This window comes from Aspergillus nomiae, assembly GCF_001204775.2.
Source record: "Aspergillus nomiae NRRL 13137 chromosome Unknown contig00054, whole genome shotgun sequence".
Classification (NCBI taxonomy): domain Eukaryota; kingdom Fungi; phylum Ascomycota; class Eurotiomycetes; order Eurotiales; family Aspergillaceae; genus Aspergillus; species Aspergillus nomiae.
Genome location: NW_015378109.1, coordinates 62,749 through 88,226, shown reverse-complemented (window position 1 = coordinate 88,226; position 25,478 = coordinate 62,749). Strand labels below are relative to the sequence as shown.

General features: G+C 49.0%; 8 protein-coding genes across 8 annotated transcripts; 3 read left to right on the top strand and 5 right to left on the bottom strand.

Annotated features, from left to right (window-relative positions):
* Positions 1-95: 95 nt before the first annotated feature.
* ANOM_003333 (putative RNA binding protein Jsn1) lies at positions 96-3,563 on the top strand (the record flags this gene model as incomplete). The annotated part of the gene is made up of 3 exons (XM_015548590.1): positions 96-341; positions 414-2,489; positions 2,546-3,563. Coding segments are annotated over exons 1-3 (3,330 nt in total), but the record flags the coding sequence as incomplete, so codon positions are not given.
* Positions 3,564-4,583: 1,020 nt separating this feature from the next.
* On the top strand, positions 4,584-6,131 carry ANOM_003332 (MT-A70 family; the record flags this gene model as incomplete). The annotated part of the gene is made up of 1 exon (XM_015548589.1): positions 4,584-6,131. One exon carries the CDS (start codon positions 4,584-4,586, stop codon positions 6,129-6,131), a length of 1,548 nt encoding a protein of 515 aa, XP_015409297.1.
* Positions 6,132-6,377: 246 nt separating this feature from the next.
* Positions 6,378-8,661, bottom strand: ANOM_003331 (putative mRNA decapping hydrolase; the record flags this gene model as incomplete). Its single annotated transcript, XM_015548588.1, has 4 exons — positions 6,378-7,078; positions 7,606-7,788; positions 7,841-8,497; positions 8,583-8,661. The coding sequence occupies 4 exons, from the start codon at positions 8,659-8,661 to the stop codon at positions 6,378-6,380; spliced, it is 1,620 nt and encodes a 539-aa protein (XP_015409296.1).
* A 663-nt stretch (positions 8,662-9,324) lies between these two features.
* Positions 9,325-11,438, bottom strand: rex4 (putative 3'-5' exonuclease; the record flags this gene model as incomplete). The annotated part of the gene is made up of 6 exons (XM_015548587.1): positions 9,325-9,363; positions 9,454-9,668; positions 9,725-9,802; positions 9,851-10,032; positions 10,437-11,036; positions 11,101-11,438. 6 exons carry the CDS (start codon positions 11,436-11,438, stop codon positions 9,325-9,327), a joined length of 1,452 nt encoding a protein of 483 aa, XP_015409295.1.
* A 347-nt stretch (positions 11,439-11,785) lies between these two features.
* ANOM_003329 (ribosome biogenesis protein NOP53) lies at positions 11,786-13,280 on the bottom strand (the record flags this gene model as incomplete). The annotated part of the gene is made up of 3 exons (XM_015548586.1): positions 11,786-12,101; positions 12,155-13,087; positions 13,147-13,280. The coding sequence occupies 3 exons, from the start codon at positions 13,278-13,280 to the stop codon at positions 11,996-11,998; spliced, it is 1,173 nt and encodes a 390-aa protein (XP_015409310.1). The 3' UTR covers positions 11,786-11,995.
* A 331-nt stretch (positions 13,281-13,611) lies between these two features.
* cef1 (putative cell division control protein (Cdc5)) lies at positions 13,612-18,595 on the top strand (the record flags this gene model as incomplete). The annotated part of the gene is made up of 10 exons (XM_015548585.1): positions 13,612-13,697; positions 13,755-13,788; positions 13,872-14,215; positions 14,268-16,167; positions 16,524-16,813; positions 16,900-16,927; positions 17,013-17,077; positions 17,133-17,167; positions 17,220-18,370; positions 18,437-18,595. The coding sequence occupies exons 1-10, from the start codon at positions 13,672-13,674 to the stop codon at positions 18,593-18,595; spliced, it is 4,032 nt and encodes a 1,343-aa protein (XP_015409311.1). The 5' UTR covers positions 13,612-13,671.
* A 1,049-nt stretch (positions 18,596-19,644) lies between these two features.
* Positions 19,645-23,813, bottom strand: ANOM_003327 (uncharacterized protein; the record flags this gene model as incomplete). The annotated part of the gene is made up of 5 exons (XM_015548584.1): positions 19,645-21,440; positions 21,581-22,936; positions 22,992-23,162; positions 23,214-23,469; positions 23,523-23,813. The coding sequence occupies 5 exons, from the start codon at positions 23,811-23,813 to the stop codon at positions 19,645-19,647; spliced, it is 3,870 nt and encodes a 1,289-aa protein (XP_015409312.1).
* A 796-nt stretch (positions 23,814-24,609) lies between these two features.
* Positions 24,610-25,469, bottom strand: ANOM_003326 (F1F0 ATP synthase subunit f). Its single transcript, XM_015548583.1, has 6 exons — positions 25,422-25,469; positions 25,283-25,339; positions 25,197-25,211; positions 24,900-25,050; positions 24,777-24,842; positions 24,610-24,720 (listed from the first exon to the last, which is right to left on the bottom strand). The coding sequence occupies exons 2-6, from the start codon at positions 25,328-25,330 to the stop codon at positions 24,695-24,697; spliced, it is 306 nt and encodes a 101-aa protein (XP_015409313.1). The 5' UTR covers positions 25,331-25,339; positions 25,422-25,469; the 3' UTR covers positions 24,610-24,694.
* Between the last annotated feature and the right edge of the window lie 9 nt (positions 25,470-25,478).

Genomic DNA, 25,478 nt, shown 5'->3' with positions numbered 1-25,478 from the left:
GTGAACCGGATTTCATCCTTCAACATCATCTATCGCTTCATAAGAAAATTATAATCTGGGAATTCTGGTGCCTGCCTTTTCCAAGGCGGAGGGACATAATCTATAATGCTGCCTGTTTCAAGACCTGAGGGTCATATGAACCTCAATTATATTCCCACCACTCAACCGATGTCCGGGACATCTACGGGGCGCAGCTCCCCAAGCGATTTGTCCACTGCCGCCGCCGTCAAGTCGCCGTTTGGACCAAGCGGTTTAAATGGCGCTGCAGGGTCAATCGGAAATGCGAGGCTAGGGGCTGGATCCCCCTCTCATGACCTTGGAGCTCGCCTATACTCGAAAAGGTTGGTAGCATACCCATCCTGATATCGCCTCCCCGTAATTATACCATTAACTCACTCCTTCCGCTTTGCTAGAGCTCGAGAAATCCAGGCGGAGGAAGGCGTCTCTCCAAGTATTTGGGGCCCCCCTACCAGTGGCCATTCTACCCCGCTTCGCGAAAACATCCCCGAGTCCCCGAGCCAAGAGGGTTTCCCTGACCTAGTGCCCACTTCGAGCGGTTCGATCAATAGCCCTGCACGAAGAGCTAGAGCTGGGACGGTTCCCTCGAGATTTTCACCGGTTGGTGCGCTGAACGAGGCAAGCCTTCAACAATCTTTTATGTCTCAAACTTCTCGTCCCACGCCGTCGACCAGTCCTTTTCGCCCCTCTGGAGTTTCAGGAATCGACACAGGCGCGACTGCTGCCCATGCTGCTCCTGCTGCTCCTGCTAGGGGCACAGGCTCTCTGTCGCGTCTCCGAGCTGGTTCGATGCCACAGAGGGCAAACTTCCTTGGCTCATCTAGCCCGTTTGGACCATCCTTGTTCTCTACTAGTTGGGCTACGGGGCGCGACCGGGCGACCACCCTCACGAGCATTCGGTCCTCTGAAGGGCCTACTTCTCCTAGCCATTCGTCCTTTTCAAGAGATGGACTCACGGACACCGATGTTAAGACGCTGGATTACCTGGGTCTTGCTGAGACCCCGCAACAAGCACGAGCCAGCCTTGTGCGACCCTCTGTGGACATGCTCCTCCAACAGCAGCAACAACAGCAACATCAGCAGCAGCAAGCGTCTACCCTGCCACCGTTGCTGGCGGAATTAGCTATGATGAAAAACAACAATAGGTTTCGGTCATACTCTGTGAACGCTAAGGAAAAGTATGCGGATGATGAAGACCTTGAGTACGAGAGCCGTTACTCGCAGATTCCTTCGGGTACTGTTACACCCTCAGCCGCAGCAACCGCTGCCCAGCTGGCTGCTACCCAGGCTCAGATCCATCAACACAATTTGGCTGTCCAAGCATTTGCTAACCATGCTTCCGTTAACCGGCCGCGGGCCAGGACTGCCGGTATTTTAGAGGCCCCTCCTCAGCGGTCCTCGATTCGTAACTATTTAGCCACTCCTTCGCGCCTTGAGAACAGTTTTAGCGCCGCTGACTTGAATATTGCGGAGAGTGGAGAATATGATGAATTGTCAGAGGCTGTGCAGATGATGCATCTGGGCGGAAGTGGTGCTCCTAATCTGGGCATGCGACAAGGTGATGTGGTTGATGAGAATAATCAGGATGGTCCGACACGTGCCTTGTGGATTGGTAGCATTCCAGTTTCCACCACAATCACTTCTTTGGCAGCCATCTTTAGCAGATACGGCAAAATCGAATCCACCCGTGTACTGACGCACAAGAACTGTGGATTCGTCAATTTCGAGCGCGTAGAAAGCGCCGTCCAGGCCAAATCGATACTCAATGGCACGGAAATCTTTCCTGGCGCAGGCCCGGTCCGGATTGGATATGCCAAGGTCCCTGGAACCTCTGCATCCGGGACTCCTGGGGTTAACGGCATCCAGTCCTCCCCCACCCCTGATCCCAACGCCAAGTCAAGCTCTGCTGATGGCTTGGAAAGCTCTGATTCAGGGGCTGCTGTACCGCAGATACCTCCCCTTCCTGAACTCCAGCCAGAGATGGTGCAGATCGTCAAGGAATTTGGTGCTAGTGACGAAGACACACTCAATATAACTGCCAGCATCCAGCAGGCCATTGCTTACCAGGCATTTGAAGACGAGATCCCTCCAATCCCTGAGCCTAGCCAGGCCAGGATGTTTGATGCCCCACGTCTTCGCGATATTCGCAAGAGAATTGATAACGGCGCATGCTCGGTCCAGGAAATCGAAGAGACTGCGATCTCGATGCTACCGGAGATTGCAGAGCTTGCCTCTGACTATTTGGGCAACACCGTAGTGCAAAAGCTTTTTGAGTTCTGCTCTGAACCGATCAAAGAGCAAATGCTTGTTCAAATTGCACCACACCTTGCTGAGATTGGCGTTCACAAGAATGGTACCTGGGCTGCGCAGAAAATCATTGACGTCGCTCAGAGTCCAAATCAGAAGAGCATGATTGTAGAGGCGCTCCGCCCGTACACTGTCCCGCTTTTCCTTGATCAATACGGAACTACGTTTTACAATGTTGTCTTCGCTTTGGCTCTTCGTTTAATGACTTCATTTTCGAGAGTATGCTGAGTCGTATGTGGGAGGTCGCTCAAGGACGGTTCGGAGCTCGCGCGATGAGAGCTTGCCTTGAAAGTCACCACGCCACCAAGGATCAGCAGCGCATGCTTGCCGCCGCGATCTCCCTTCACAGCGTGCAGCTCGCGACAAATGCAAACGGTGCGCTGTTGCTCACATGGTTCCTCGACACCTGCACTTTCCCTCGCCGGCGAACTGTGCTTGCTCCAAGACTTGTGCCGCACTTGGTGCATCTCTGCACCCATAAGGTTGCCTATTTAACGGTTCTTAAAGTTATTAACCAACGCAACGAGCCTGATGCCCGTGAAATAGTATTGAAGGCGCTTTTCTTCAGCCCTGGTGATGAGGTCTTGGAGAAGATTCTGAGCGATCAAACATCGGGGGCGACCTTGATCTTCAAGGTTCTGACAACGCCATTTTTCGATGAATCCATGCGTGCAGAGGTTGTGAAGAACGTGTCGAAGGTTCTCACCAAGCTGAAAGCTACACCAAGTCAAGGATATAAGCGACTGATGGATGAGGTTGGCCTTTCATCCCGTGGTGGTGGCCGGGATAATCATGGAAGGGATAACTCAGAGAAACAACAGCAGCGTCCCGCCTCTCGCCCTGCACCTTCGAATTATCCTTCTCAGTCATCCGTGGACAGGCAGTACAATGGACAGTTCGTTCCCGCTATGCTTTCACAAAACTTGGATAATGCCCGGGTCGATCAGCAGTCGAACGTTGCATCTTTTGACCCCTATGCCATCAATGGGGTGAATGGTCTGGGCTCTGCAGGTACTATCACTTCTTTGAATGGTGCCTCGGGAATAAATGGCTCTAGCTTTGGTCAAGATCCTTTGTTGCCACTTCAACAGGCGCAGTACCAGGCTTATTTGGCTGCGCAATCTCGCGGTGTCTCATCTAGTGGAATTTATCCGAACCTGGGTAACGCTAATTTTGGATATCCGGGCGGATCTCCTTCGGTGGACAACCTTCGGGGCATGCAGGCTCAGGGTGCCCCCTTGTCTGGAGCTACACAGATGAGCCCGCCAGGCTCTATGCTTAACCAGCCTGGCTTTGGTCCCCAGCAGTTTAGCCCTGTTATGAACACGGCTCAGATGTATCAGTATCCTCCTCAATTTAATTACCAGCAGCCTGCCCAAGGACAGTCCGCTGGGGGACGACGTGGACGTGTAAGTGGTTCCAAGTCTATATGTGAGCAATGACTGCCCCGTACAGAAGCTAACATCGTCTGTTATTAGCGCTGAGGTTCGCATATGACCTTTTAATCCAATTTTGTTTCAACTTTATGTATAAAGTTAACATTTTTTTCATTCCATCTTTCGCTACTTTCCGGATACAGAGTAGTATGGTTATATGTATGAAATGACCCTTATCTCACCTAGACTGACGCTGGATCGTCTTGGAAGAGGGGGAAAGGAGAGACGACAGAGGGAAAAGTGCTATTGATTTTTATTTTATTTCATTTTCATTTTTATCTCATCTTTAAAGAGCATGGTGGTGTCACAATTGTCAATATAGCATCAAGTGGTGCGAACCACCGAGTTTCAAGCCGTGTTTCTTCGACCATGGTTGTGTTGGATACAGGGAGAATTTTCGTTGTTCTTGTTGTTTTTGCTCTTGTTTTTCTATCACTCAAAGTCCTGTATTTCTTGTGGTCTCAATCTTGTGGTGGGTTTAGACTGCTGGTGATGTGACGAATTTCCTTGATAGTCTCGATACGAAGCTTTTGTGAATTGTTTGACCAGCGGTGCCTGTATCTCGTTAGGAATTCACATTTTCTGAAATAGACAACATATTCATATTTTATCTGTCGTGGCTGTAGTCTTATACGCGTTTAGCCATTTTTCTTTTCTGTGCCTAAGCCTGAGGAGAAAATATATATATGGGTTAGGAAACTATTCGGTCAGACATTGCCCTTAGATGATCCGTGTAAGTTCCCATCACAATCTCTACTTCTCTTCCGATGTTCCGCAAGAACAGTGGCAGTTGCCAAGCCACAAAACAATCAGCAATCAGTTATGACTCGATCTTCAATTCTCTATCAAAACTCTCAGAATACAGTCTTTCTTCTTGACATTCCCACATCCATTGCTCTGGCACAGGATTTTCCACCAATCCAACAAGAACCACCATCAGAATCTTCAGAGCTCATCTCAAAAAGACACGTCTGTGCAAGGCATCTCTTATCTTCAACGCCCCTGAGAGATCCCTACCCTGGATCTACAGAGCCCAAAACGGATACCGCAAGGGCAAAAGTCCTACAAAGGATTCCTGTTTCAGAGCGAGAAAATCATGATACCATTTCACCTCTAGTGAGAGAGGCGCTGCATGAAATTCGGGAGGGTCTCAGGGGTGATGAGTGGTGCCTTGAAAGAAGGACCTTAGCGCATGACTTTGGACGGGATTGTACTGCTCGTAGTCCCGAAGAAAAAGTGTCCCTAGGGAAAAGAAGTCGAAACAATAAAGAGTCCAGTAGCAATGATGACTGCCGATTCCCAGTCGAGGACTACACGGGTTCAACCGTTCCTGGAAAGTCAACCAAGCTACAGGGCGTGCCTCAAAGCCTAGTGCTGGACAATCCGCCTTTAGTCCTCTCACCTGGATTGAATTTGCTCGATTCCATGTCTGGCCTGTGCAATCTTGTCGTCAAAAATACGTCCCCTGACCATGCAACGGTGAGAGCTGGTTGCATATTGGAAAGACACAACGACTCGACTGAGACCAGGTGCGCGGAGCACCATTATCATACGTTCTATATACCACCCCTATCGAGTTTCTTACTTTGCAAACTGCCTATATCACAGCCGGCCACAAAGCCCAGCAGCTACATAGGCCCTATACCAGGTCTCCCTCGAGACCAGAGATTTGATCTAATCCTCCTGGATCCGCCATGGGTGAATAGATCTGTGCGACGCAGCGGACATTACCATACACAGCACTACCTCGAGGGGGATCTACTGACCCAGCGTATTCGAGATATACTCAAGGTGCACTTACAAGACAGTCATCATATCTTCCGTTATGACACTTCTAATGATCGTACATCGATGCCAAAGCCGACCGAGCAGCAAACCCGGAGCTGTATCGCAGCCATATGGATTACCAACTCAGCAAAAGCGCGGAAAATAGCCTTTGATGCTATCCAAGGCGCAGGTCTTTCCGTTTGCGAGGAATGGATCTGGATCAAGACCACTACAAAAGGGGATCCTATCACGCCGCTAGATGGCCTCTGGCGGAAACCTTATGAAGTTCTGATCATAGGAATGAGGAGACACCTCCAACAACAAGCTAATTCGCCGGGGAAAAGAGGGGATGGCGTCATCACTAGGAGGTTCATTGCCGGTGTTCCAGACGTGCATTCCAGGAAGCCGAATCTAAAGGAGGTTTTTGAGAAGGTGTTCTTTGCCGATGCTTCTCCTTCTATATCGGAAGATCGTACGGCTTATTCCGCTTTGGAGGTATTTGCACGCAATTTGACTGTCGGTTGGTGGGCCTGTGGAGATGAAGCTCTGAAGTTCAACTCGAAGGAATGGTGGGTTCACGGAAATGGTATGAGCTTGAGTTGATCTGTATTGGTTTATAACGTATATTTAGATACCCAAGTTCATTCCTTGATATCTCTTTTATACATAAGATGATATAGAGCCGTAAGTGACTCCTATCATTACATACGTTGATACTACATCCACCGTAGATACCTGGCCAATATCTTCACATGAGCCACTAGAGCCTGAGCAAACCCAGCATATGCAAACTCCCAAACACCTATTCGAATATGTATACACAAACTAAAAGATAAAGCAACATGCCCCTTAATCAAAAACTGGCCCCAAGCTGACCAAGCTGAACCTCAAGTCCGGGTTACCACCCTGAGCCTCAGTCTTCAAGAACCTCCTAACTCCCAAGTTAAGCGCTTTCTCGCTCAATGCATCCTCATTCGTATCCAACTTTCCCCTTTCCAACGGGCCCTTCCTCCTCCCATCCAGCTCCCACAACCTTCCATCAATTCCTTTCACAAAGGCCACAAAGTGCAAGTCAACGGAATCCTCGGCCTGGGGCGCCGTAGTATCACCCAACTTCGCCGCATCAGCATGCGCACTCTCCAGCGCCTTGCTCTCATATAAGAGATTCGCTCTGTCAACAGGACCAAGAGGCTCCGCCTCCCGCAAAAGACCATCAAGATCCGATCCAGGAAGAACCTGTTTCCGAGCCTCTCCATTGGACACAGCATGCAGCAATCCGATCAACCCGCAAGCGTTCCGGATCGTCTGTTTGAACCACATGACCGGTTCTGAGGGTCCGGAGCCAGTGTAGTCGGTGAGTTGGCTATCTTCGGACACGCGGGATGACTCGTAGGTTTTAGAGACGGGGAAGACGAGGAGGAGGGCGTGCGAAGGACGGGGGACGAAGGCTAGGAGGTCTGGGTCGTCGATTGAGTATACGTCTGTAAATCCTAGGGTCGGTGGGAGACCGAGTTGGTGGACTAAGTGCGACATCACTTCTGGGTTGTTTTCTGCGTCCATTGGGTCAGTTGGTGTCCTCTTCCCTTCTCCGCTGGATTGGAGTATTGTATACCGAGGGGCACGAAGGCCTTGTTAGTTTCTGGGACATCGACATGGTCTGCCATCTTGCTTATCGGTTCTTTTTTTCGGATGTATTGACACGGGGTTTAGGGGTGAAATGGTAGGTTCTGAGGCCAAAGTGGAGTAGGTTGGTGAAATGATGTTAGTGAGGGGTTAGAATTGGTCTGCGGGGTCACTCAGCTAAATCTACTAATCGGGGTTTCCGCCTTCCATGTAGTGACATGTGATGGCTTTACCAATATATAGGCCTTATGGGCCAGGCAATCAAATTTTGTTATTTTGGGTTACTCTGTAAGAAATTCATGCAGATAATTTCGTGGTAATAGGTCTTTGTCATAAGTTCATCTCGTTCATAACCATGTCTATGGTCTACTTGTCTATAGCTAAACGCTGTCCTAGTTCTGCAAGGGCTTCACCCCCCGTTTCAACGGTTCGTAGATATTGGTCCACAACTCACTGGCCTCTCCAAGGAAATAAGACAAGCTGACATCGGCCATACTAGCTTCCTCGTCGCCAGAGATAGTCTCCAATTGGGAAATAAGGTTCTCCAGCCCAAAAGCTTTGCCCGTCGCCTGTGTAGCGCCAGCTTCCAGCATGACATTAACAATGTGAACGTGGAAGTGATAATATGTCGGTTGATCTGATGACCGTCAATTCTTGTTCCCTCAAGATGCCTACATGATGCCACTTACAGTGCACGTAAAGCTTGAGCTGATCCTGGTCCAAATCCGGATACATATTCGCCGTACCCTCTAGCAACCGCTGACGCAGATACTTCAACCAAGGGATATGTTTCTTTTTCAAATCACGTAAGCTCCAGATATCCCTCCGCTGCACGAGAGCCAGCAAATGCAACGAGCCCATCGTTTTCCGATCCCAGTTAAGATCCGGAAGCATCAGGAACCCATCCTCGGGACCGTGGCCCTGATCCCGAAGAATAACATCTTCCTGTTCCGTTCGGCCCTCAAGAATGTTAAATACCCAGTTCAATCGGCCCTCTTCCCGCTTAGCACTCATATACGGCCGGATATAGTCGCGGTAAATTTCAGGTGTTTCGGTTACCATGCGTAGCACCTGATCGGAGTACTTCTTGATATGCTGCTCGGTGCATGGCCAGATAAGGTTCAGTTTGAGGTCAGCAGATTGATGGCCCTCACTGTCTACACCTGATGATGCCAGGTACCAGCGGTAGATATCATTATCACCCAGGTTGTTTACACGGGTGATTGCTGAGTGGAATGCTTTCAATACCTCGAGGGATTCGGTGGCAAAGGCCGCTCGTTCAGCTATAAGAATGCCTTGCTTCCCTTCGATTGTTCCCAGGAGAGCGATACGACGGCCACTTTGATCTATGTACAACTTTCTTAGTTACCAAGGTCTTGACAACAGCGGTTTGGGCGAAGAGCCTGTTATAATAGTTCAAGGGGTTCCAACCTTGTCTGAGCAGCCTTTCGATCTCAAATTTTGAGATCAGTGCCTCAGGCGCCACTTTAGTGTCGTTGCTGGCTTGCATTCTTGTGTGGGGTATTAAAAAGTTGAAGGTTGACCTCGACTAAATTTACCCCGTATCTTTAATATGTGCCGGCAGAATCGTTGGGCGGTCAATAGTTATCAGTGTTATCGATACTGTTGTTGACTTCTCTATGTAACTCTTCAAGCAGAAGGGCGCTAGTCAGGATTGAACTGGGTAATCCAAGCTTTGATCTTGAAAAGCATGGTTTATAATTTGTCTACATGAAAAAAGCAGTACAATCGCTTTGGGCAATGCATGTAGCTCCCAGGCAGCACGTCATAATAAAATGAAGCCGCACACTCTGGAGAAAGCAAAGCAAGGAACCCAGCCGCCAGTATGTGTTTATATGCGTAGAAATTGGATGGAGGCATATACTTCTAGTCAAAATGAAGTCGTTATGAACCTCATAAGCAATATCGCGGGTATTTCACCACTGATAGATGCATCGAGCACCATTCACCATAGTTCACTGTGATGAATTGAGTATGTCAATGCACAGCAGCTCGCCAACGTCTCAAAGTGCGGCCGCATCTTGTCAGGCGCGCTGCAATTTCCCTAGGGGAGTGTATCCTGTGAACACATAGATCGTGCTCAACAGGAAACGCTTATGTACCAAGATGGTTTCGTCGCGTAGTATGTCCACAGATAATCTAGGCGCCGAGTTCATGAGGATTTCTTTTCGTCACCAGACTGGCAATGCATCTACTCAAGATTAGTCCTCGAACACGCACACACAAACATACACACAAAACTGAAACAGAGAGAGAGGAGAAGAAGAAGATATTAACTCACCGCTTCAGCTAATTTCAGCCACTCTTCAACTCCCTTGACGAAGGAGTCATCCGCCGCAGGTGTCAGTTCATGACCCCATACCACATATTCATCGAAAGTAGCTTGCTTCTCCAGGATCTTGACTGGTTCTTCCTGTTCTGTTTCCTCGCTGATCGTAGAGTTTGCGTTGCTTTGGGTCGATGGCATCACACGCTCTGTTGGCAGCGCAACAACCCCTGAGTTGGATTGTTAAAGCCTGCAGGATTTACAACAGTCAGAAGTGATTGTTTACCTTGATAGCCCTCTGGAATCTGAACACGTCGGCCTCGCAGTTTACGGCCGCGGAAGTAGGCAGTTTGTACATTCGAATCTGCGCCAATGAGTATTTTGGGACCCGAATGCTATTGGGAGTGCTGACCTTTTCCATCAGATTCGGGCTTCCAGTAGCGGCCCAGGGATCCAACGGGACCATCATGATGAATTCGACAAGGAAGGATATTGGGAGTAACGTTCTCTGTTCTATTCGCGTCTTCTGATCCTGAGGACTGTTGCTGGGGTTGGATAGCGAACATGTTGGGTTTAATTGTAAATTTCAATTGACTAGTGCAAAAAAGAAGTAATTGAGCCGAATATAAGGAAGTTAGCTAGTATCTTGTAAAGCCACGATGTTGTTCTATGAGCTGGGTGATGGATAAGAATAAATTAGAGCACGCGTCGCGTTCTCCGCGTAAAGTGATTTAAATGCCGTTTAGAGCGGAAATTTCCGACCCCAGAGCATCGACGGATCAGTAATATGAGCATTGCGTTCTTTCAGATCTCAATTTCAGAATACATCGATAAAGGTCAAAGTCCAAAATGCCTGTAATATAATGATTTCAATTCTATATGCTTGCTCGAGATACAGTATGCAACCCGGAAAACTATAATCACGATAGTCGGACTGGATGATTTCAAACGCCATGAAATTTGGGTATAATAGACAAGCTTGGATATAACTTAATCACCTCTTGCGCGTCTTCTTCTTCTTCTTCTTCTTTTTCTTCTGGTCGTCTCCATTCTCCTTCTCAACCACCACTCGTACCGGCCATTTCTTCAGGTGTTCCTTCTCGAATTCATCTTTATCTCGCCGGTATAGAAGCATTGTAGCTTTTGCATCCTCCACACTAGAATGAGCGCCGCTCTGAATATCCAGACCTAAAAATTCTGAAGCCAACATTTTCAAACGGGGAGAACCGCCCCCGGCAATCTTCCGATATGGTGGGTGTTTGCTAGTGTCTCTAATGTCGCGCTTGGGATGGCTTAGAAGAAGTGCATCCAGGTCATTCCGCAAGGCATGCCCAACGAGTATTCGCCCATCCATAAGCTCGGCAACATCTTTTTGAACTTGTTCAAGGGACCGGGCTTCTACCATATGCTTTGGGAGTATGCCGCTCACATGCGTTCGCCAATCCGTGACCATTTCTTTCGGACGTACAAAGGAGTCATACACTTGTTCACCGTTGAAGTTGACGATACTGACACGCGCAAGGGCCGAGTCGTTATCGGGGTTAGGGCCGACTCCCACCATCTCACAGTCCATCGCAACATATTTACCTAGTTCAGCACTAGCACAGGATTAGCAAAGACTTGAAACATGAGATGTGGCAGGAAGACAGCAGAGATACTGACGTCGGTGACCGGCCCTCATTGACCTTTGCAATCTTCACTTCAGGTCGCGGCGCAATCGAGGCGGTAGAATTCTTCCGGGAGATGGATTTCACAGCGGTTTCCTGGACGACATCCTTGCCTCCATCAGCAGCGCTGTCGGCCATTCTCTTCCTCTTTTTCGATACACGAGATTGTTCAAGTTTGGTTTTCCCTTCGACTGTCTCCGTTTTTCGCTTCTTTAACACACCATTTTGGCCTTCCCGATCAGATGTCTTGCGTTTTGTAGAGCTGGACGTGGGATTCTGTTTCAGCGTCTCCTGGAGTTTCTTCCAATTGCTGGAAAGGTTTTTAACGTCCATTCCAATGGTCAGGTGGATCTTATTGCATTGTGTTCTGATTCTGGATATGCGATGTGAAGAGACAAGAAAGATATTTGATGCGCAGGAGCAGCTTTCTAGAATCGACGATAAATCCGATAAATTGCGCTAAAGTTAAAATTTCAGACGGCCCACTCGGGAGTCTCGAACACTTCCATTCCTCTGTGCTTTTACCTAGCTGGCCACAGCTTCCGTACATGTACTGAGCTTATACGGAGTAGGCCTTTATTTACTGCCTTGTGACAGGGATTATAGAGATGGATCATTTCAATAACTATAGAAAAACTTCAGTTTATACAATATAAGGAGCTTTACTGTCCGATGCGGGGTATTGGAAAGCATAAGAACTTTTTATATCCAACAACGCCTCATTATACAATAGAAGTCTATGTGAAAAGAAATCACCATGACAACAAAAAGGGAATCTATTTACAGGCCTGGAACCTTGAAATCCTTGTAACCCCATTTCTCCGTCAACTTTCTCTTTGCCTTCTTGGGTTGTGAAACCGGCTTTCGAGATTCCAACTTTCCTTGAACGATTACGTCCGGAATCGGTCATCGAGCAGATTTCCCTCTGGCTTAAGCAAGCGCAGTGAGTCCTGCAGCTCGTCTGGTAGGACAACCTCCAACTTTTGGTCGGGTGCACTGGTTTGAGGTCAGTAAATAAATAAGATACAAGTAGGACTGGGGAAACATACTATGTCCTTCCACCCAAGGGCTTTCGCCGCAAAACAGTATCATCACCTTCTCCCTCAGAGTCGGACGACTCGGCGCGCTCAAGCGCCTGCTGTTCCAATTTCTCCGCAAGAGATTTTGCCAGCTCAACCTGGTCTTCCTTTTTCTTCATCTGTGCCTCCCATTTTGCTTGCCTCTCAGCCTCCTTACGTCGGTTGATCTTGTTTCTTTGCGCTTTCGTCTTTCTCTCTGGACGCTTCTTCTTCAGCCAATCCGGGGTCTCGTACTCGCTTTCAAAACCTTCCCAGGCACTTTCATCGTCCGACTTAACCTCGCCGTCGTCATCCTTGGCCTCGGCAATCAGACGCTGTCTTTCTTCTTCCTTACGTTCCTCCTCCAGGCGTTTTTTCTCTGCCTCTACCTCCTTGGCTCCTTGTTCCTGTAGAAGACTATCCCAGTCCTCAAAGGTGGGATTATAACTTGTGCCAGCGTTCGGTGTGCGGACAGCAGGAATCGCTTTTCCATTTGCAGCAAGTGAAATCGGGGATTCCTTTAGCGTTACAGGCGCAACCTTCGGCTTCGGCTTCTCCAGGAAATCAAATTGTGGATCCTCCACAGGTGTTGGGTCTTCAGCATCCGCCCATGGATCATAGAATTCACCTTCCGCGACCTTTTTGGTGGGCTTGCCCTCTTTAGCGACCTGTTTTAAGCGTAGCCAATCCTTGCGGGTAACCCAGTCGCTCTTGTGTTTCTTAGTCTTCGGTTCGAGAACACCATCTGTCACTTTGGAGTTGTTGCGTTTGCGAGTGTCTACTGCTGGGATGACCGACCGCTGAGCAATGATTTCTTCTGATTTCAACGGCTTGTGCTGTTTCTCGAATGCTTTGCGAATTTCTGTTGAACCCGTGGTATCGAAGGTGAACAGCTCTTCAGACGGCTTCTCTGCCAGGACACCACTGTAATATGGAATCAGCTTTTAGGAACATTGAGGGAAAGAGATTAGGGTCATATTTACCCTTTAATCTCCTCATCTTTCAACAACCGGAGACCTTCTTGAACCTCCGTCACATCCACATTCTTACGCCACGCCTTTTTGCCCTTACGGGAAGGTTGGCTAAATTGTTTGGGAGCATCTGTGGAAGGAGACATGTTGTAAACCTTACCAGCTGGATTGCAATATTGAACTGTAAGGTGGGAGTCTTTTTCTTTCCCTTTTTTCTTTAGCGCTAGTAGATAATCGGAATTATTTGCGACCAAAAATCTGGACCCGCTTACCTAATACCGTATCGCGGGGCGATTAAATTACATGCTAGTGCGTCTGCCGCGCTAAAGCTCTTCGCGGCTATCGCGGGCAAGTTGAACGCTATTCAAGACTGACTTCTCAGCGACGTGCTTTTCGCCCACGTCGGTTTATCATCGGCACTGATTACTCTAGCCACTAGCCCTGGGGGCTCAGTTCAAGCCATTATTTCTAATCTCGCATACCGATACTTCTATTGGGCCTGATTGGTCTGAAGACGGCTGCTGAATTTCAACAGCCATGCCGGTGGTCAAAGGAGGTGTCTGGTAAGAGCTCTTGCGACTTGCGATATGCTTAGTGATCAAAGTCTCACATTTATTTAGGACAAATATCGAAGATGAGGTGCTTCGAGCGGCGGTAAGTTAATATGCGCGCGAGACGAATACAAGAAAGAATGCCGTGTTGCGATCGGACGGTCACTAATAATTGTCATACTACAGGTGTCCAAGTATGGTCTCAACCAGTGGGCGCGAGTATCCTCGCTGCTAGCTAGAAAAACCCCCAAGCAATGCAAGGCTCGATGGGTGGAGTGGCTGGATCCCGGCATCCGGAAGGTCGAGTGGTCGAGGGAGGAGGATGAGAAGCTACTACATTTGGCCAAGTTGATGCCCACTCAGTGGCGTACTATTGCACCGATTGTTGGACGCACAGCTACTCAATGCCTCGAGCGCTACCAGAAATTGTTGGACGAGGCGGAAGCACGTGAAAACGATGAGCTTGGTCTAGGCGGTCCTGAGGGTGGGGAGACCGCTGCACCAAGTGCAGACGATGTGAGACGGTTACGGTATGCTAATATATACTTATGTTATGGGTTTCTTTTCGCTAACTTTAACTAGCCCCGGCGAATTAGATCCCGACCCCGAATCGAAGCCCGCTCGCCCAGATACAATTGACCTTGACGAAGATGAGAAGGAGATGCTGAGTGAAGCTAGAGCTCGTCTGGCGAACACACAAGGAAAGAAAGCAAAGAGAAAGGCTAGAGAACGACAACTGGAAGAATCTCGGAGACTTGCTGTGCTTCAGAAGCGTCGTGAACTTAAGAATGCTGGTATCAACATCAAGGTTGTCACCCGGAAGAAGGGTGAGATGGATTACAATGCCGATATCCCATTCGAAAAGCCGGCAGCCCCCGGTTTCTACGATACAATGGAGGAAGAAGCCAGGAATGAGAGGCAGCGCGAAATGTTCGACCCCCGTAAGCAACAGCTTGCCAACAAGCGCAAAGGAGACCAAGACGAGGAGGCGGAGCGCAAGAAGAGGAAAAATGATAAGAACAGCAACTCTGCTGCTTCTGCAGCAGCAGCAAGGGCTGGTCAAATGCAGAAGATCCGCGAGGCGGAGCAGAGTAGCAAAAGAAGAGCTCTTGTCCTACCAAGCCCTCAGGTCAGTGAAAGTGAGATGGAGGATATCATCAAGATGGGTATGGCAGGTGATAAGGCCAGCAAGATGGCTGGTGATGAAGAAATGACACGAGGCTTGCTTGGAAATTATTCGGCAATTGTTGGCGGGACACCGATCAGGACCCCTCGCGCTGCGCCGGAGGAAGATCATATCGCCAATGAGATTAAGAACATCAGAGCCCTTACTGAAACCCAGTCGTCATTGTTGGGAGGCGAGAACACACCTTTGCACGAGGGAGGATCTTCTACTGGCTTTGATGGTATTGCACCACGGCGCCAGGAGATTGTCACACCGAACCCTATGGCCACGCCTTTCCGACAGGCCAATGGTGGTGTCAGTGCGACACCTATGCGAGGAGGTGTTGGTCCGGGAGCGACTCCTTTGCGAACCCCCCGTGACCATTTCTCCTTGAATCAGATGGAAGGGGGACAGCTTGTTGGGAGCACTCCGAAGGAGATCAAGATGCACGAGAATTTTATGCGCCAAAGCATCCGCAGCAAGCTTTCCGCGCTGCCAAAACCAAAAGAAACCGAATGGGAACTGGAGGAACTTCCTTCAGAGTCTGCAGAGCCAACCGTCAGCGAGGAGTATGTGGAAGAGGACATGGCAGAGCGAGATAGGAGGGAAAGAGAGGCGCGAGAGAAGGCAGCTCAGGCTGAATTAAAGCGTCAATCACAAGTCTATCAGCGATCACTCCCCCGTCCAAGTGTTCTAGATATAGACGCGCTGGTTGAACGTGCGTCACAAGTGACGGATCCGATTGCCAGCATGATCTCCAAAGAGGCTGCTTTGCTTATTGCCCACGATGCTCGAAAATTCCCTGTTCCTGGTGCTAAGGTAGAGGGCAAATCTCGGAAAGCGGAACGGATTGATGACGCGTTGATAGAAGCAGCTCGCATTGCTATTGCCACCGAAGCAAATTCTGAGGAAAAGAAACCAGAGTGGACAGAGGACTTCGATGCTCAGTGGACAACTGCACATTCGAAGGCTCTTCCAGGTCTCTCCAATTATGCCGATGACGGAGAGGACGAGTACCAACAAGAGCAACGTATGATTAGTGTTTTTGACAATGTGCAAGTCTCTCTTCTTGCCACAGCCGAGAGAGGAAATAAACTCGAGAAGAAGCTTGCGCTGCATTACGGCGGATATCAAAACCGGGCGAAAATGCTACGGAGTAAGATACTTGAAGCCAGCGCCGCTTTGGAGAAGTCAAAGGATGAGCTAGATGCGTTCCGTAACCTACAGATTTCTGAGGAGGCAGCGATTTCCACGAGGCTAGAGAAGCTGCGGGACGATGTGGCTTTTGTCATGAGAAGAGAGCGTGAAGCTCAAGAAGTATACCGGACCCGAAAAGAGGAGCTTGATGAGCTCATTGCAGGGACAGGGGGGATGGTTAATGGATGGCATTAACGCTGAAACTGAGAGGTCAGTACCTGAATCTGTACTTCAAAATGTAATCCAATTTTGCCTTCTTCCACATTTGCTGCAAGTCTTCATACATGGCGTGTCTATCGGGTTTTACTGGAATGTGTTTTCATACTGTCTTTTTTCTCTTGCGGTAGCTCTATTGTTAGCGCAAGCCTGTTTATTAAGGGGATACTCAACACAAACGAAACGAAATGTAAAGGCAGCATTTGCATGCTTAACTGGAAACAATGACTACTAGTATGACTGTCACTGTCGGGTTGTAGGGGCTACCCAAAACGGATAACAAGATGACCACGGATGGGAACCTAAGGCAAACAACCTCAAAGGCGGTCTCTTCCGAGCATCGCAACGGACAATCCTCCATCCCCTCCAATATCGTTCCCCTTCGTTTGCATCGCATATTCCCTCCACGATTATATTTCCATCTGTACAAACCCGCTAGACCGATCGAAAATTACTCCCCCAACGCGATGGGCGTCAGAGATTCCCATGGGGAGGCAACCGCGACGCCGGACCCCGTTGAGAAGGGTTTCGCCACCCTCAACACCATTCGGTATGTCGCTGAATACACCTGAAGAAATTAGTTATAGTGTCTTCGGTATCTATTTCATCGGTCGCATCAACTAATCAGAATGATAGGATCGGTGTTAAGGCTATGGTTCAGAAGGTTAGCAGCTATTCAACTCCTTCAATTTTTATATAATCACGTGATTAACGCATATATTGAACTATATACTGATATAATATCGTAGGATGGAGAATTGAGAAAAGCCGAGATCTTGTCTATTAGACAGCGCAAAGATGGCCCAAGCTTTTAGTACGTTTCGGATAGGTATGAAATGTGTCTACACAAAAGTACTAATCAAATTTAGTGTCCATTACGTCGATTTCAATAAGCGTCTCGACGGTAAGTTTGGCATCAATATCTATATTGCAAAATCATACTGACACGATTATAGAGTGGATTGATTCCACGAGGATTGATTTATCTCACGAGGTTGAATGGCCACAGCCTGAGAAACCAGAGAAGAAGAAAGCAGGTCCTGGTAACAAAGCACCAAGCAAGAATGCTCAGAAGCGTGCAAGAGCTGGAAGCCGCGAGGTTTCGGCGACCCCAGATCTTTTGACGGGCAAGAATACCAATGTTGGCAAAGCACAGCGTCCGTCTAAGGCAGGCGGGAAAGAAAACCGTGATGAGACGCCTGCAAATTTGTCAATCCTAGATTCGGAAGCCATTTCTGCAGATGTGACCCCTAAGCCCGAATCCGATGATGTTGATATGATTGGCGTCAGCTTCACGGATACCAAGGAAGAGCACGAACAAGGTAAAATGTCACGCGAAGAGGAAATCGAACGATTGCGTACCAGCGGGAGTATGACCCAAAACCCTACGGAAATTCATCGCGTGCGTAACTTGAATCGTCTACAAATGGGCAAGTTTGACATTGAGCCCTGGTACTTCTCTCCTTATCCTGCATCGTTTTCAGATGTCGACATGGTCTACATTGATGAGTTTTGCTTGAGTTATTTCGACAATAAACGCGCTTTCGAGCGCCACCGTGCGAAATGTACCCTTGTGCACCCACCTGGAAACGAGATCTACCGAGATGACCATATTTCATTTTTTGAAGTGGACGGTCGACGCCAGCGCACCTGGTGCCGCAACCTTTGCCTTCTTAGCAAGCTCTTCCTTGACCATAAAACACTCTACTACGACGTCGACCCTTTCCTATTCTACTGCATGGCCACTCGGGATGAGACCGGTTGCCATCTGGTGGGCTATTTCTCCAAAGAAAAAGATTCCGCAGAAGGCTATAACCTTGCTTGTATCTTGACTTTGCCGCAATACCAGCGTCTCGGCTACGGACGACTGCTTATTTCCTTTAGCTATGAGCTCAGCAAGCGCGAAGGAAAGCTCGGCTCGCCAGAAAAGCCCCTCAGTGACCTGGGTTTGCTAAGTTACCGGCAATACTGGCGAGAAACACTCGTGGAATTACTCATAGAGCCGGGCCGAGAGTCCATGAGTGAGAACGAGCTTGCTGTGCTAACATCGATGACCGAGAAGGATGTCCATGAGACACTGGTCGTGTTCAACATGCTTAGATACCACGTACGTTACTAGGTCCTACCCTTCACCCCGTATGTTCGGGAAAAAATGGCTAACTAGTTGTTATAGAAAGGAAACTGGGTTATTGTCCTCACAGACCAAGTCGTTGAACAACACAATAAGCGCCTCGAGAAAGAGAAAATCAAAGGGTCTCGCAAAATTGACCCTGCTCGTTTACAATGGAAGCCTCCAGTCTTCACAGCTTCAAGCCGAACATGGAATTGGTGAGGCGCAAAAACACCCGATTGAAAAATATCTATACAGGACAATACTTTTTTTTCCTTCTTTTTTGGCCTTAAACTTGTACATAATTCACATCTCTTGGTGTCGGGCATTTGTATGATATCATTAGCGCAGGATTGGTCACTGTTTTTTCCCCCTTTTTTTGGGAGGGGTTCTGTTTTAGGGGAAATGGCTTGTTTGGATTGGAGGTTATTTAACAACGTCGGGGACTAGATGATATTATAATATACCTAAGCGATCAACCATATGCGGAGTTCGCTCGAATACCTCTTTCTATATCTAGCAACGAGAAAAGAGTCGATGAACAAGAGAGTGTACCTTACACCGTCTACAATGCCGGACAAAAAATATACCTGGAGATTTCAACGAGAATTTAACGGCCTGGCACGATGCTAGATACACGCATGCCGAGTCTCAAGACAGAGCTTCGTACGTCTGTCCCTAGCCTGTCTTTGGCTTCTAACCACGAGAGCAAGGAATACACAGGCTTTGCTTCAAGTGCCAAAGTCTCCTGCATGAGATGTATAGGTAGGTATAGTAGAGCCCGAAACAGGATATCGAAGACAAGTGGGGGAGCAAAACGGGAGTCAGTACATGTCAAACAGCACAGAGCCTAGTCATGGGACGCGAGGAGTAAAGAAAGATGGCTAAGAGGAAGTAGAATGAGAAGAAAGTAAGACAGACTCAAACATCTGAATATCTCTCGTACGGACAGTAGGATAAGTCACAGGACTGGTGAGTTGTATGCGGAAGGAAAGGAATTCCCGTCCCACTCAATATGGCGACATTACTCGGGGCCAGTGTTGATAAGGTAGAAGGAGGAAAAAAATGTACGGTTAGAAAAGATAAGGACATTAAGAAGAGCACTAGAAATTCAAGGCAAAACCAGACCCATCAATTCCCTACAGGCGTAGCTCATCAATACCGAAAAAAGACGCTCAACGAATATCGGAAACCTGGCAAAAGCCAATTCAAGGTTGAAACGTAACTCAAAGAACGGGAGATTATTCCGCAAGGATACTTTCCCACTGCACTCAACGAGACCCGCTATATGTACGTGGGCCCCAGGAAGCATTGCGCGACTGGTGCCGCGGGGAGCCTGTTTCATTGTTTTGTTGGGAAGATGATTTCTTGGAAGTCGAAGCTACAGACCCTTCGCGAGGTTTTGTGTTCTTTCGAGGCTTATAGCTCGAAGTTCCACGCGGCCGGGGGTTCTGGCTTCCTGCCTTCCTCGGGAGGGCCACCGTTTTCGCAATAATTGTACCTGGGAAACGGATTGAAACCCGTAAATTTCCTGTGCCATCTTTATCATGAAAACCAAATGAATAAGGTTCAACGCTATGAACCTGCATTAGCTTCAGATGCTTAGCTCGTAGTCTCGACTGCGAAGGTGGTGGCGCCGCCTGCCAAGCTGCAGGGGGAGCTCTGGTAGGTACTCGAACAACAGGTAGAGACCCTACTTCACGGTCCTCAAAAATTTCTTCAGTTTCTTCAACCTGCTTAGCAGTTATCTCGCCGTCTCCTATTGGTTGCTCGCCATGTTGGGGAAGTGAGACTGAAACTGCGGCGATATGCAATACGTCCAGGGGTTCTTTGGATGCAGACGTCACGGCCAAGGCAGTCTTCCTCTCAGGCACTGTCTTCTTGCCAAATAGGGTGTTAATTTTCTCCTGCCATGAAGTAGCAGTAGAGACAGGAGGGCGGGGCGGCGCAGCAGCCATAGATGCGAAGGTAGGAGGAGGTTGTGGTGGAGCGATGAGTTTTGGAGGAAGTTTGACAATGGGCCTTGGTGCAGGAAGGTGTACCAAAGGTTTGCTGGTATTGCCTGTGAACACCGGATGGGTTGACATTTCTTCTGGTGGTGGTGGTGAGGGGCTGCGAATAAAATCGCCTTCCGCAAAAGGTGGCTTCTTGTACTGCTCGGATGCCTGTGGGAAGAACCGTGAACTTCGAACTGGAACGCTGCCGAGAGGGCGTGAATTGGCCTCTGTAAATGGAAGAGGACCAACAGGATGATCCAACCCTGGGAGAGGGTTGGGTGGAATCGCTGCGTTGGCATCTGCTGTTCTAGATATACCAACGACCTGTCTTTGCCCGGCTTGGTCTCCAGTCCGTACCTGCCGCCAAGTCTCGTTGAAAGTTACTTGTAGAGAAGATGGTCCCTCGCGCGTAGCGTTCATCTCATTGCGAAGTTTATCATTTTCTTCTGCTTCGCGCTTGGCAGCAACTGTATGGAAATTGTTCCAGGCAACGGTCCCTGCGACACGGTTGTCATGTTGCCATTGATGTTGCGAACTAGGAGGTCCGATAGGACCAGGACGGGCGATGGGATTTAAAGACTCGTATGGTGCGTGTCTAGCTTTAGGGGACGCTATGGGGGATATTGGTGTACTTTCTTGAGGCGAGCGCGAAGGTGTAGAGAACGACTGTGATCCTGGGGCGACAGGGGGCTGATCCAAAACAAGAGGGTTACGCAGAGGAACATCTCTCCCTGGAGGAAACCCTGGAAGACTCTGTTCAAATATGCCATTACCCAAAGTCTTGTCACTGCTAAGAGGTTTCCAAGGGTTCGCTATGGAAGGAGAGGTCCCGACTAATTTGGCATTGGGAGCCCACGGTGGGTACGAACTAGAAGCATTGAGGCCACCCCTCCACTGGGTTGATTGCTCATCGAGCTTGTTCTCTGACAGTTTTTCAGGCGTTTGTGTTTGAGAGTCACCAGGCTGTTGGAGTCCATTCGTCGTGGTAGTATCCGGTTTAGGTTCCCGGGGAGGTGAAGGGGCGCGCCGGGCATTGGCCGTCGGTGAGGACTTTTCGGCAGCTCTTTCCACTAATTTTCTCACAGTGTCGGGATGATGAACCTTCATCATTCCATATTGCTTTGGCTCTCCCGATGTTCCGGAACCGGGGGTTTGGGAGGGGACAACGATGTGTGAGTAACACCAGGTGAGGGACTCGTGTCAGGCTTACTACCTTCCAGAGTGTCCTTGCGCTGTGCCTTGGGCTTTTCGGGAGGTGGACCAAGAGCTTCGAGCTTTTGCCGGATCCTTTCTCGTTTGGCAGCTTCCTCCTTTTCTTCTTGCTCTATTCTTCGCTGCCGAGCCTCCATTCTCTTTTCTTTCATAATCCGTTCTTGCATGACAACTGGATCTTCCTGGGGCGCTTGCGGGGTCGCAGTTTGGTTAACAGCATGAGGAACATATGGCTGACTCGTGCCATCAGGTGCACCCTCTTGTACACCGGCTGCACCGCGTTGAGTCCAGGAATGACCGGGGCCACGTCGAGCAGGAGAAGGTTCTCGCAAAGGCGTCTCCTGTTGAGGTACCAAGCCTGGCAACGGGGGCTCAACCATACCGTTGGCCTGCGACCCTCTTCTGATTTCAAATGACCGTTGGGTTGCGTCAGTTCGACCAATCGACATCCGACGTGCAAAGCTGCCACTTCCTCCACTGACGTTAGATGACGTGCGCCGACGTGTCCAGTGAATACCATCCTGTCCACTTGACCTATGTGTCTGAAACGCGGGTGAAGGCTCCGCAGGTCCTGCCTGTTCACCCGGCACTGGCCGCTGCAACACGGATGGGGTGCGGAAGCTCTGTTCAGTGCGCCAGGATCCTTTCCTAGTTTCAGATACTGGCTCATAACGGCCTGACCGGGAGTTGTATAGCTCACGGGTACCAGACTGCGAGTCCTTCCATGACCGATTGAAATCGTCCGCAGCTATCTCCTTCGGATGAGTAACACCGCTATAACGGTCGATTGGAAGTGGTTCTCTGGACGAAGTATGTACCTGAGGTTGAACTTGCACAGGAGGTATAACAGGAGACATTTTCTCAACTGGTGGAAGAGGAGCCCATGGTGACTTCGCTGGGGGTGGCGCCGGACTTGTAGAGAGTGACGGCGACTTCTCGTTAGTGCCTTTAGAAGAAATGCTTGCGCTCTTTGCCTGCCTTTCCGCATTTGCTCCCAGCCTAAGAACAGTAGGGTTCGGTCCAACCGAAGTCGTAGGCTTGGGGACAAATTTGGTAGCCTCTTTAATAGCGGGAACTTGCTCGGGGCGTGGAGGCGGAAAGTCATTTTTGGGTTCCATCGACGGTTTGCTCTCTTGCTTTGTTGCCGCAGTGTGTTCCACTTGGGACAGATTTGTCTTCGTTCCGTCAGTCCATTCAATTGTTTCCGGTGCCCAGTCATCTTCATCATCATCAATATCGGCCCACTTTGCCTCTGTTCCACCGCCATCTTCTTGAATACGCGACGTCATGTGGATTCCATACTGCTGCTTAAGCTCTTCGTCCGTCAAGTGTTTCGGCGGAGTCTGCTGGATCGCTAGACACAATTCAAAATTAGCGGAGACTTTAAGAGTCAATCATTACTGCCTTACGTCGATTCTTATTCCAGACTTGATTTGGGTCGGGCCCACTTCCAGCTGGCCTCGCCGCACTCGTCCCTGTTTTCGATAATGAATCGCGGAGACTGCTAGTAGTTTTCGCGACCAAGCGTGGTCGTGAGCTTTGCAACGGTACACCCAGCGGGGTGGTTGAAGACAACGGAGCTAAGATCGGTTAGACTTCTATTTGGCGTGACACCTTGTACGGACAAATACCTTTCTCGGCAATCTTAGCTGTCGAAGGCGTTCCTGGAGCTTTGGGCACTGAAAACTTTGCGAAGGAGACTGGCTTGAATGATGTCGGCCTCTTTGTTGAACTTGCACGTGAGTTAAGTCTGCTCTCCGTTCGACTGGCGTCGGATTCTGAGCCACCTTGGGAAGCCGTATCCTCTCCAAAATCAGAACCTGATGCTACTCCATTTAATTCAAGCGCCCTTGTCGCCACTGGCCCAGGCCCTTGCCTTGAAATATCCTATTTCTGATTCAGCAGGGGGACATTATAATGCCCAGGTAACCAAGACTCACGGTCGTCGATTGTTCCGTATCCCTCCCAGTAGCATTCTTTTCACTGTATGTCTCAGATAAACTCGTATCATGCGTGCCTTGTTCGGCGTTCGTGATTGTTTCGAGCTGCGTAGTTGTTGCGGTATATTTGATCTCCCCCACGTCCCCTCCGGCAGGTTTCTTGTCGTTGGTGCTCGCAGGAACGTCGGAAGGCGAAGGCTCGCCGCCCGACAGGGTTTGATTTACCACATCGTGGCTGCTCTTCTCTGCCATAACAATTCTCGAGTCTGTGAGGCCAACAGGTTGCGACATCTGTTAGACAAGTGTTCTGAAACTGTAAACACTGAAACAAGTGGCGACTATAAGGTTGAACTCATGGCTAAACTTGAAGGAACGGTCTAAGAAGTACCTATTGTCAGGTATCGAGAATCGCCACGGTCGAACTATTCGCTCAACTGCCTGAGCCGTGAAAAGCTCCAAGCGACCAGGTGGACAGCGGAGAATGTCCTAGGTAGAGAACAAGAGATGAAGCTCGGCGAAACAAGGTCGGGAGGGCGGGAAATTCTAGTGGAAGAGTGAGAGCAAGCAGCCCAGTTAGTCCCCAAAGGGAAGTTCAACAGTAAAGTGGTGCTTCTCAGGTTGATGTGATCGGGTGATGGCAGCAGTCATGGACGGATGGGCGGTTCAGGTTGAGACTAAGGGTGGCTGTTTTCGGTTAGCGTGGGACAAGTGAAGTACTCCGTAAAGCAAACCTTTGTGGCTGGACCTGTTGCGGCCGATGTTCACTCACATTCACTTCGTTAGTATGCCGTTGTTTTCTTATTACAGGTAGTGATATTGAGAACTATTGAAATAGTGGATACGTGATAATTTATTTTTATATTTTTGGTCTTCTTCTTTTGGGGCTAGATTTCGTTTCTTCCTTTCAATTTTAGTTTATTATACTTTTGTCACTAACACCATTTTATAGCATGACTAAAGATCGTTCCATGAAGTAGCGCAAGATATGATTCATTGTTATTTTAGTCATCCGATGTATGACACACTTTAAATGATCTGGAGACAATGATGAGTCACTACTAACTAGGAATCTGTGAAACATAATAAGCTTGAATGTGTTCTACATTGCCTTCATTCTAGGTCAGCGGTATATACACGAATCTTCCGCGCCCCTCAAGTCATAGCGAGAAAATTTAGTGGGGGTGGTTCTTGTGGTGACCTAGAAGTGTGTTAGATTCTCGACGTCCATATTATGGCATTGAAAGGGAAACATACGGAGGTGGAAGTAGTACTCCATGCTGTAGCCGAGGAGGAGAATACCACCGATGGCGTGAGCGAGGGCTATATGATTATCAGCGCATGCTATGTATACTTTTAGGAACGTGAGTGTCTACTTACGAGCAGCAGAGGGGTTCTTGCCGAAGTAACGAGCCTGGTAGCGGCCAATAAGACCGGTAGGCTTAACTTCAGGGGCCGAGCCACGGGGAAGGCGGGCATAGAAGTTCACAACGCGGTCCATACGGGCAGCATCCTTGGCAGCACCAATCGCCTTTCCAAGTGTCAGTGTAATACAGTAATGAGAGGGAGAAACCATATGCTACGGTGTCCCGAGCCGCATTGAAAAAAGAAGTTGTTCCGAGCGGAGCGACTTCAGTGGCTGTCGGGGAGCATGACGGTAGGGGAAGGGGATCTCACGTTAGGAGAGGCGATCTACAGACGAGTCAGTATCGATTGTTCAGAAGATCTCCATCGGTTCTGTTCTCTTCGTGGGTTCTTCTTACCTTGGGAGGGATCAGGGTCGAAAGACCTCGGCGAGTGATGTAGCTCATCTTGTGTGACTAAGTCGGGTTAGAAAGCTTTGAAATTCACGCGAATAAAGATTTAGATAGACGGTATCCATCTCATGGACATCTCTCTTACCTTGATACAAGCAAGTGGACTGAGATGATGGCTAATGGCAGAGAGAAGGAAGTGCCA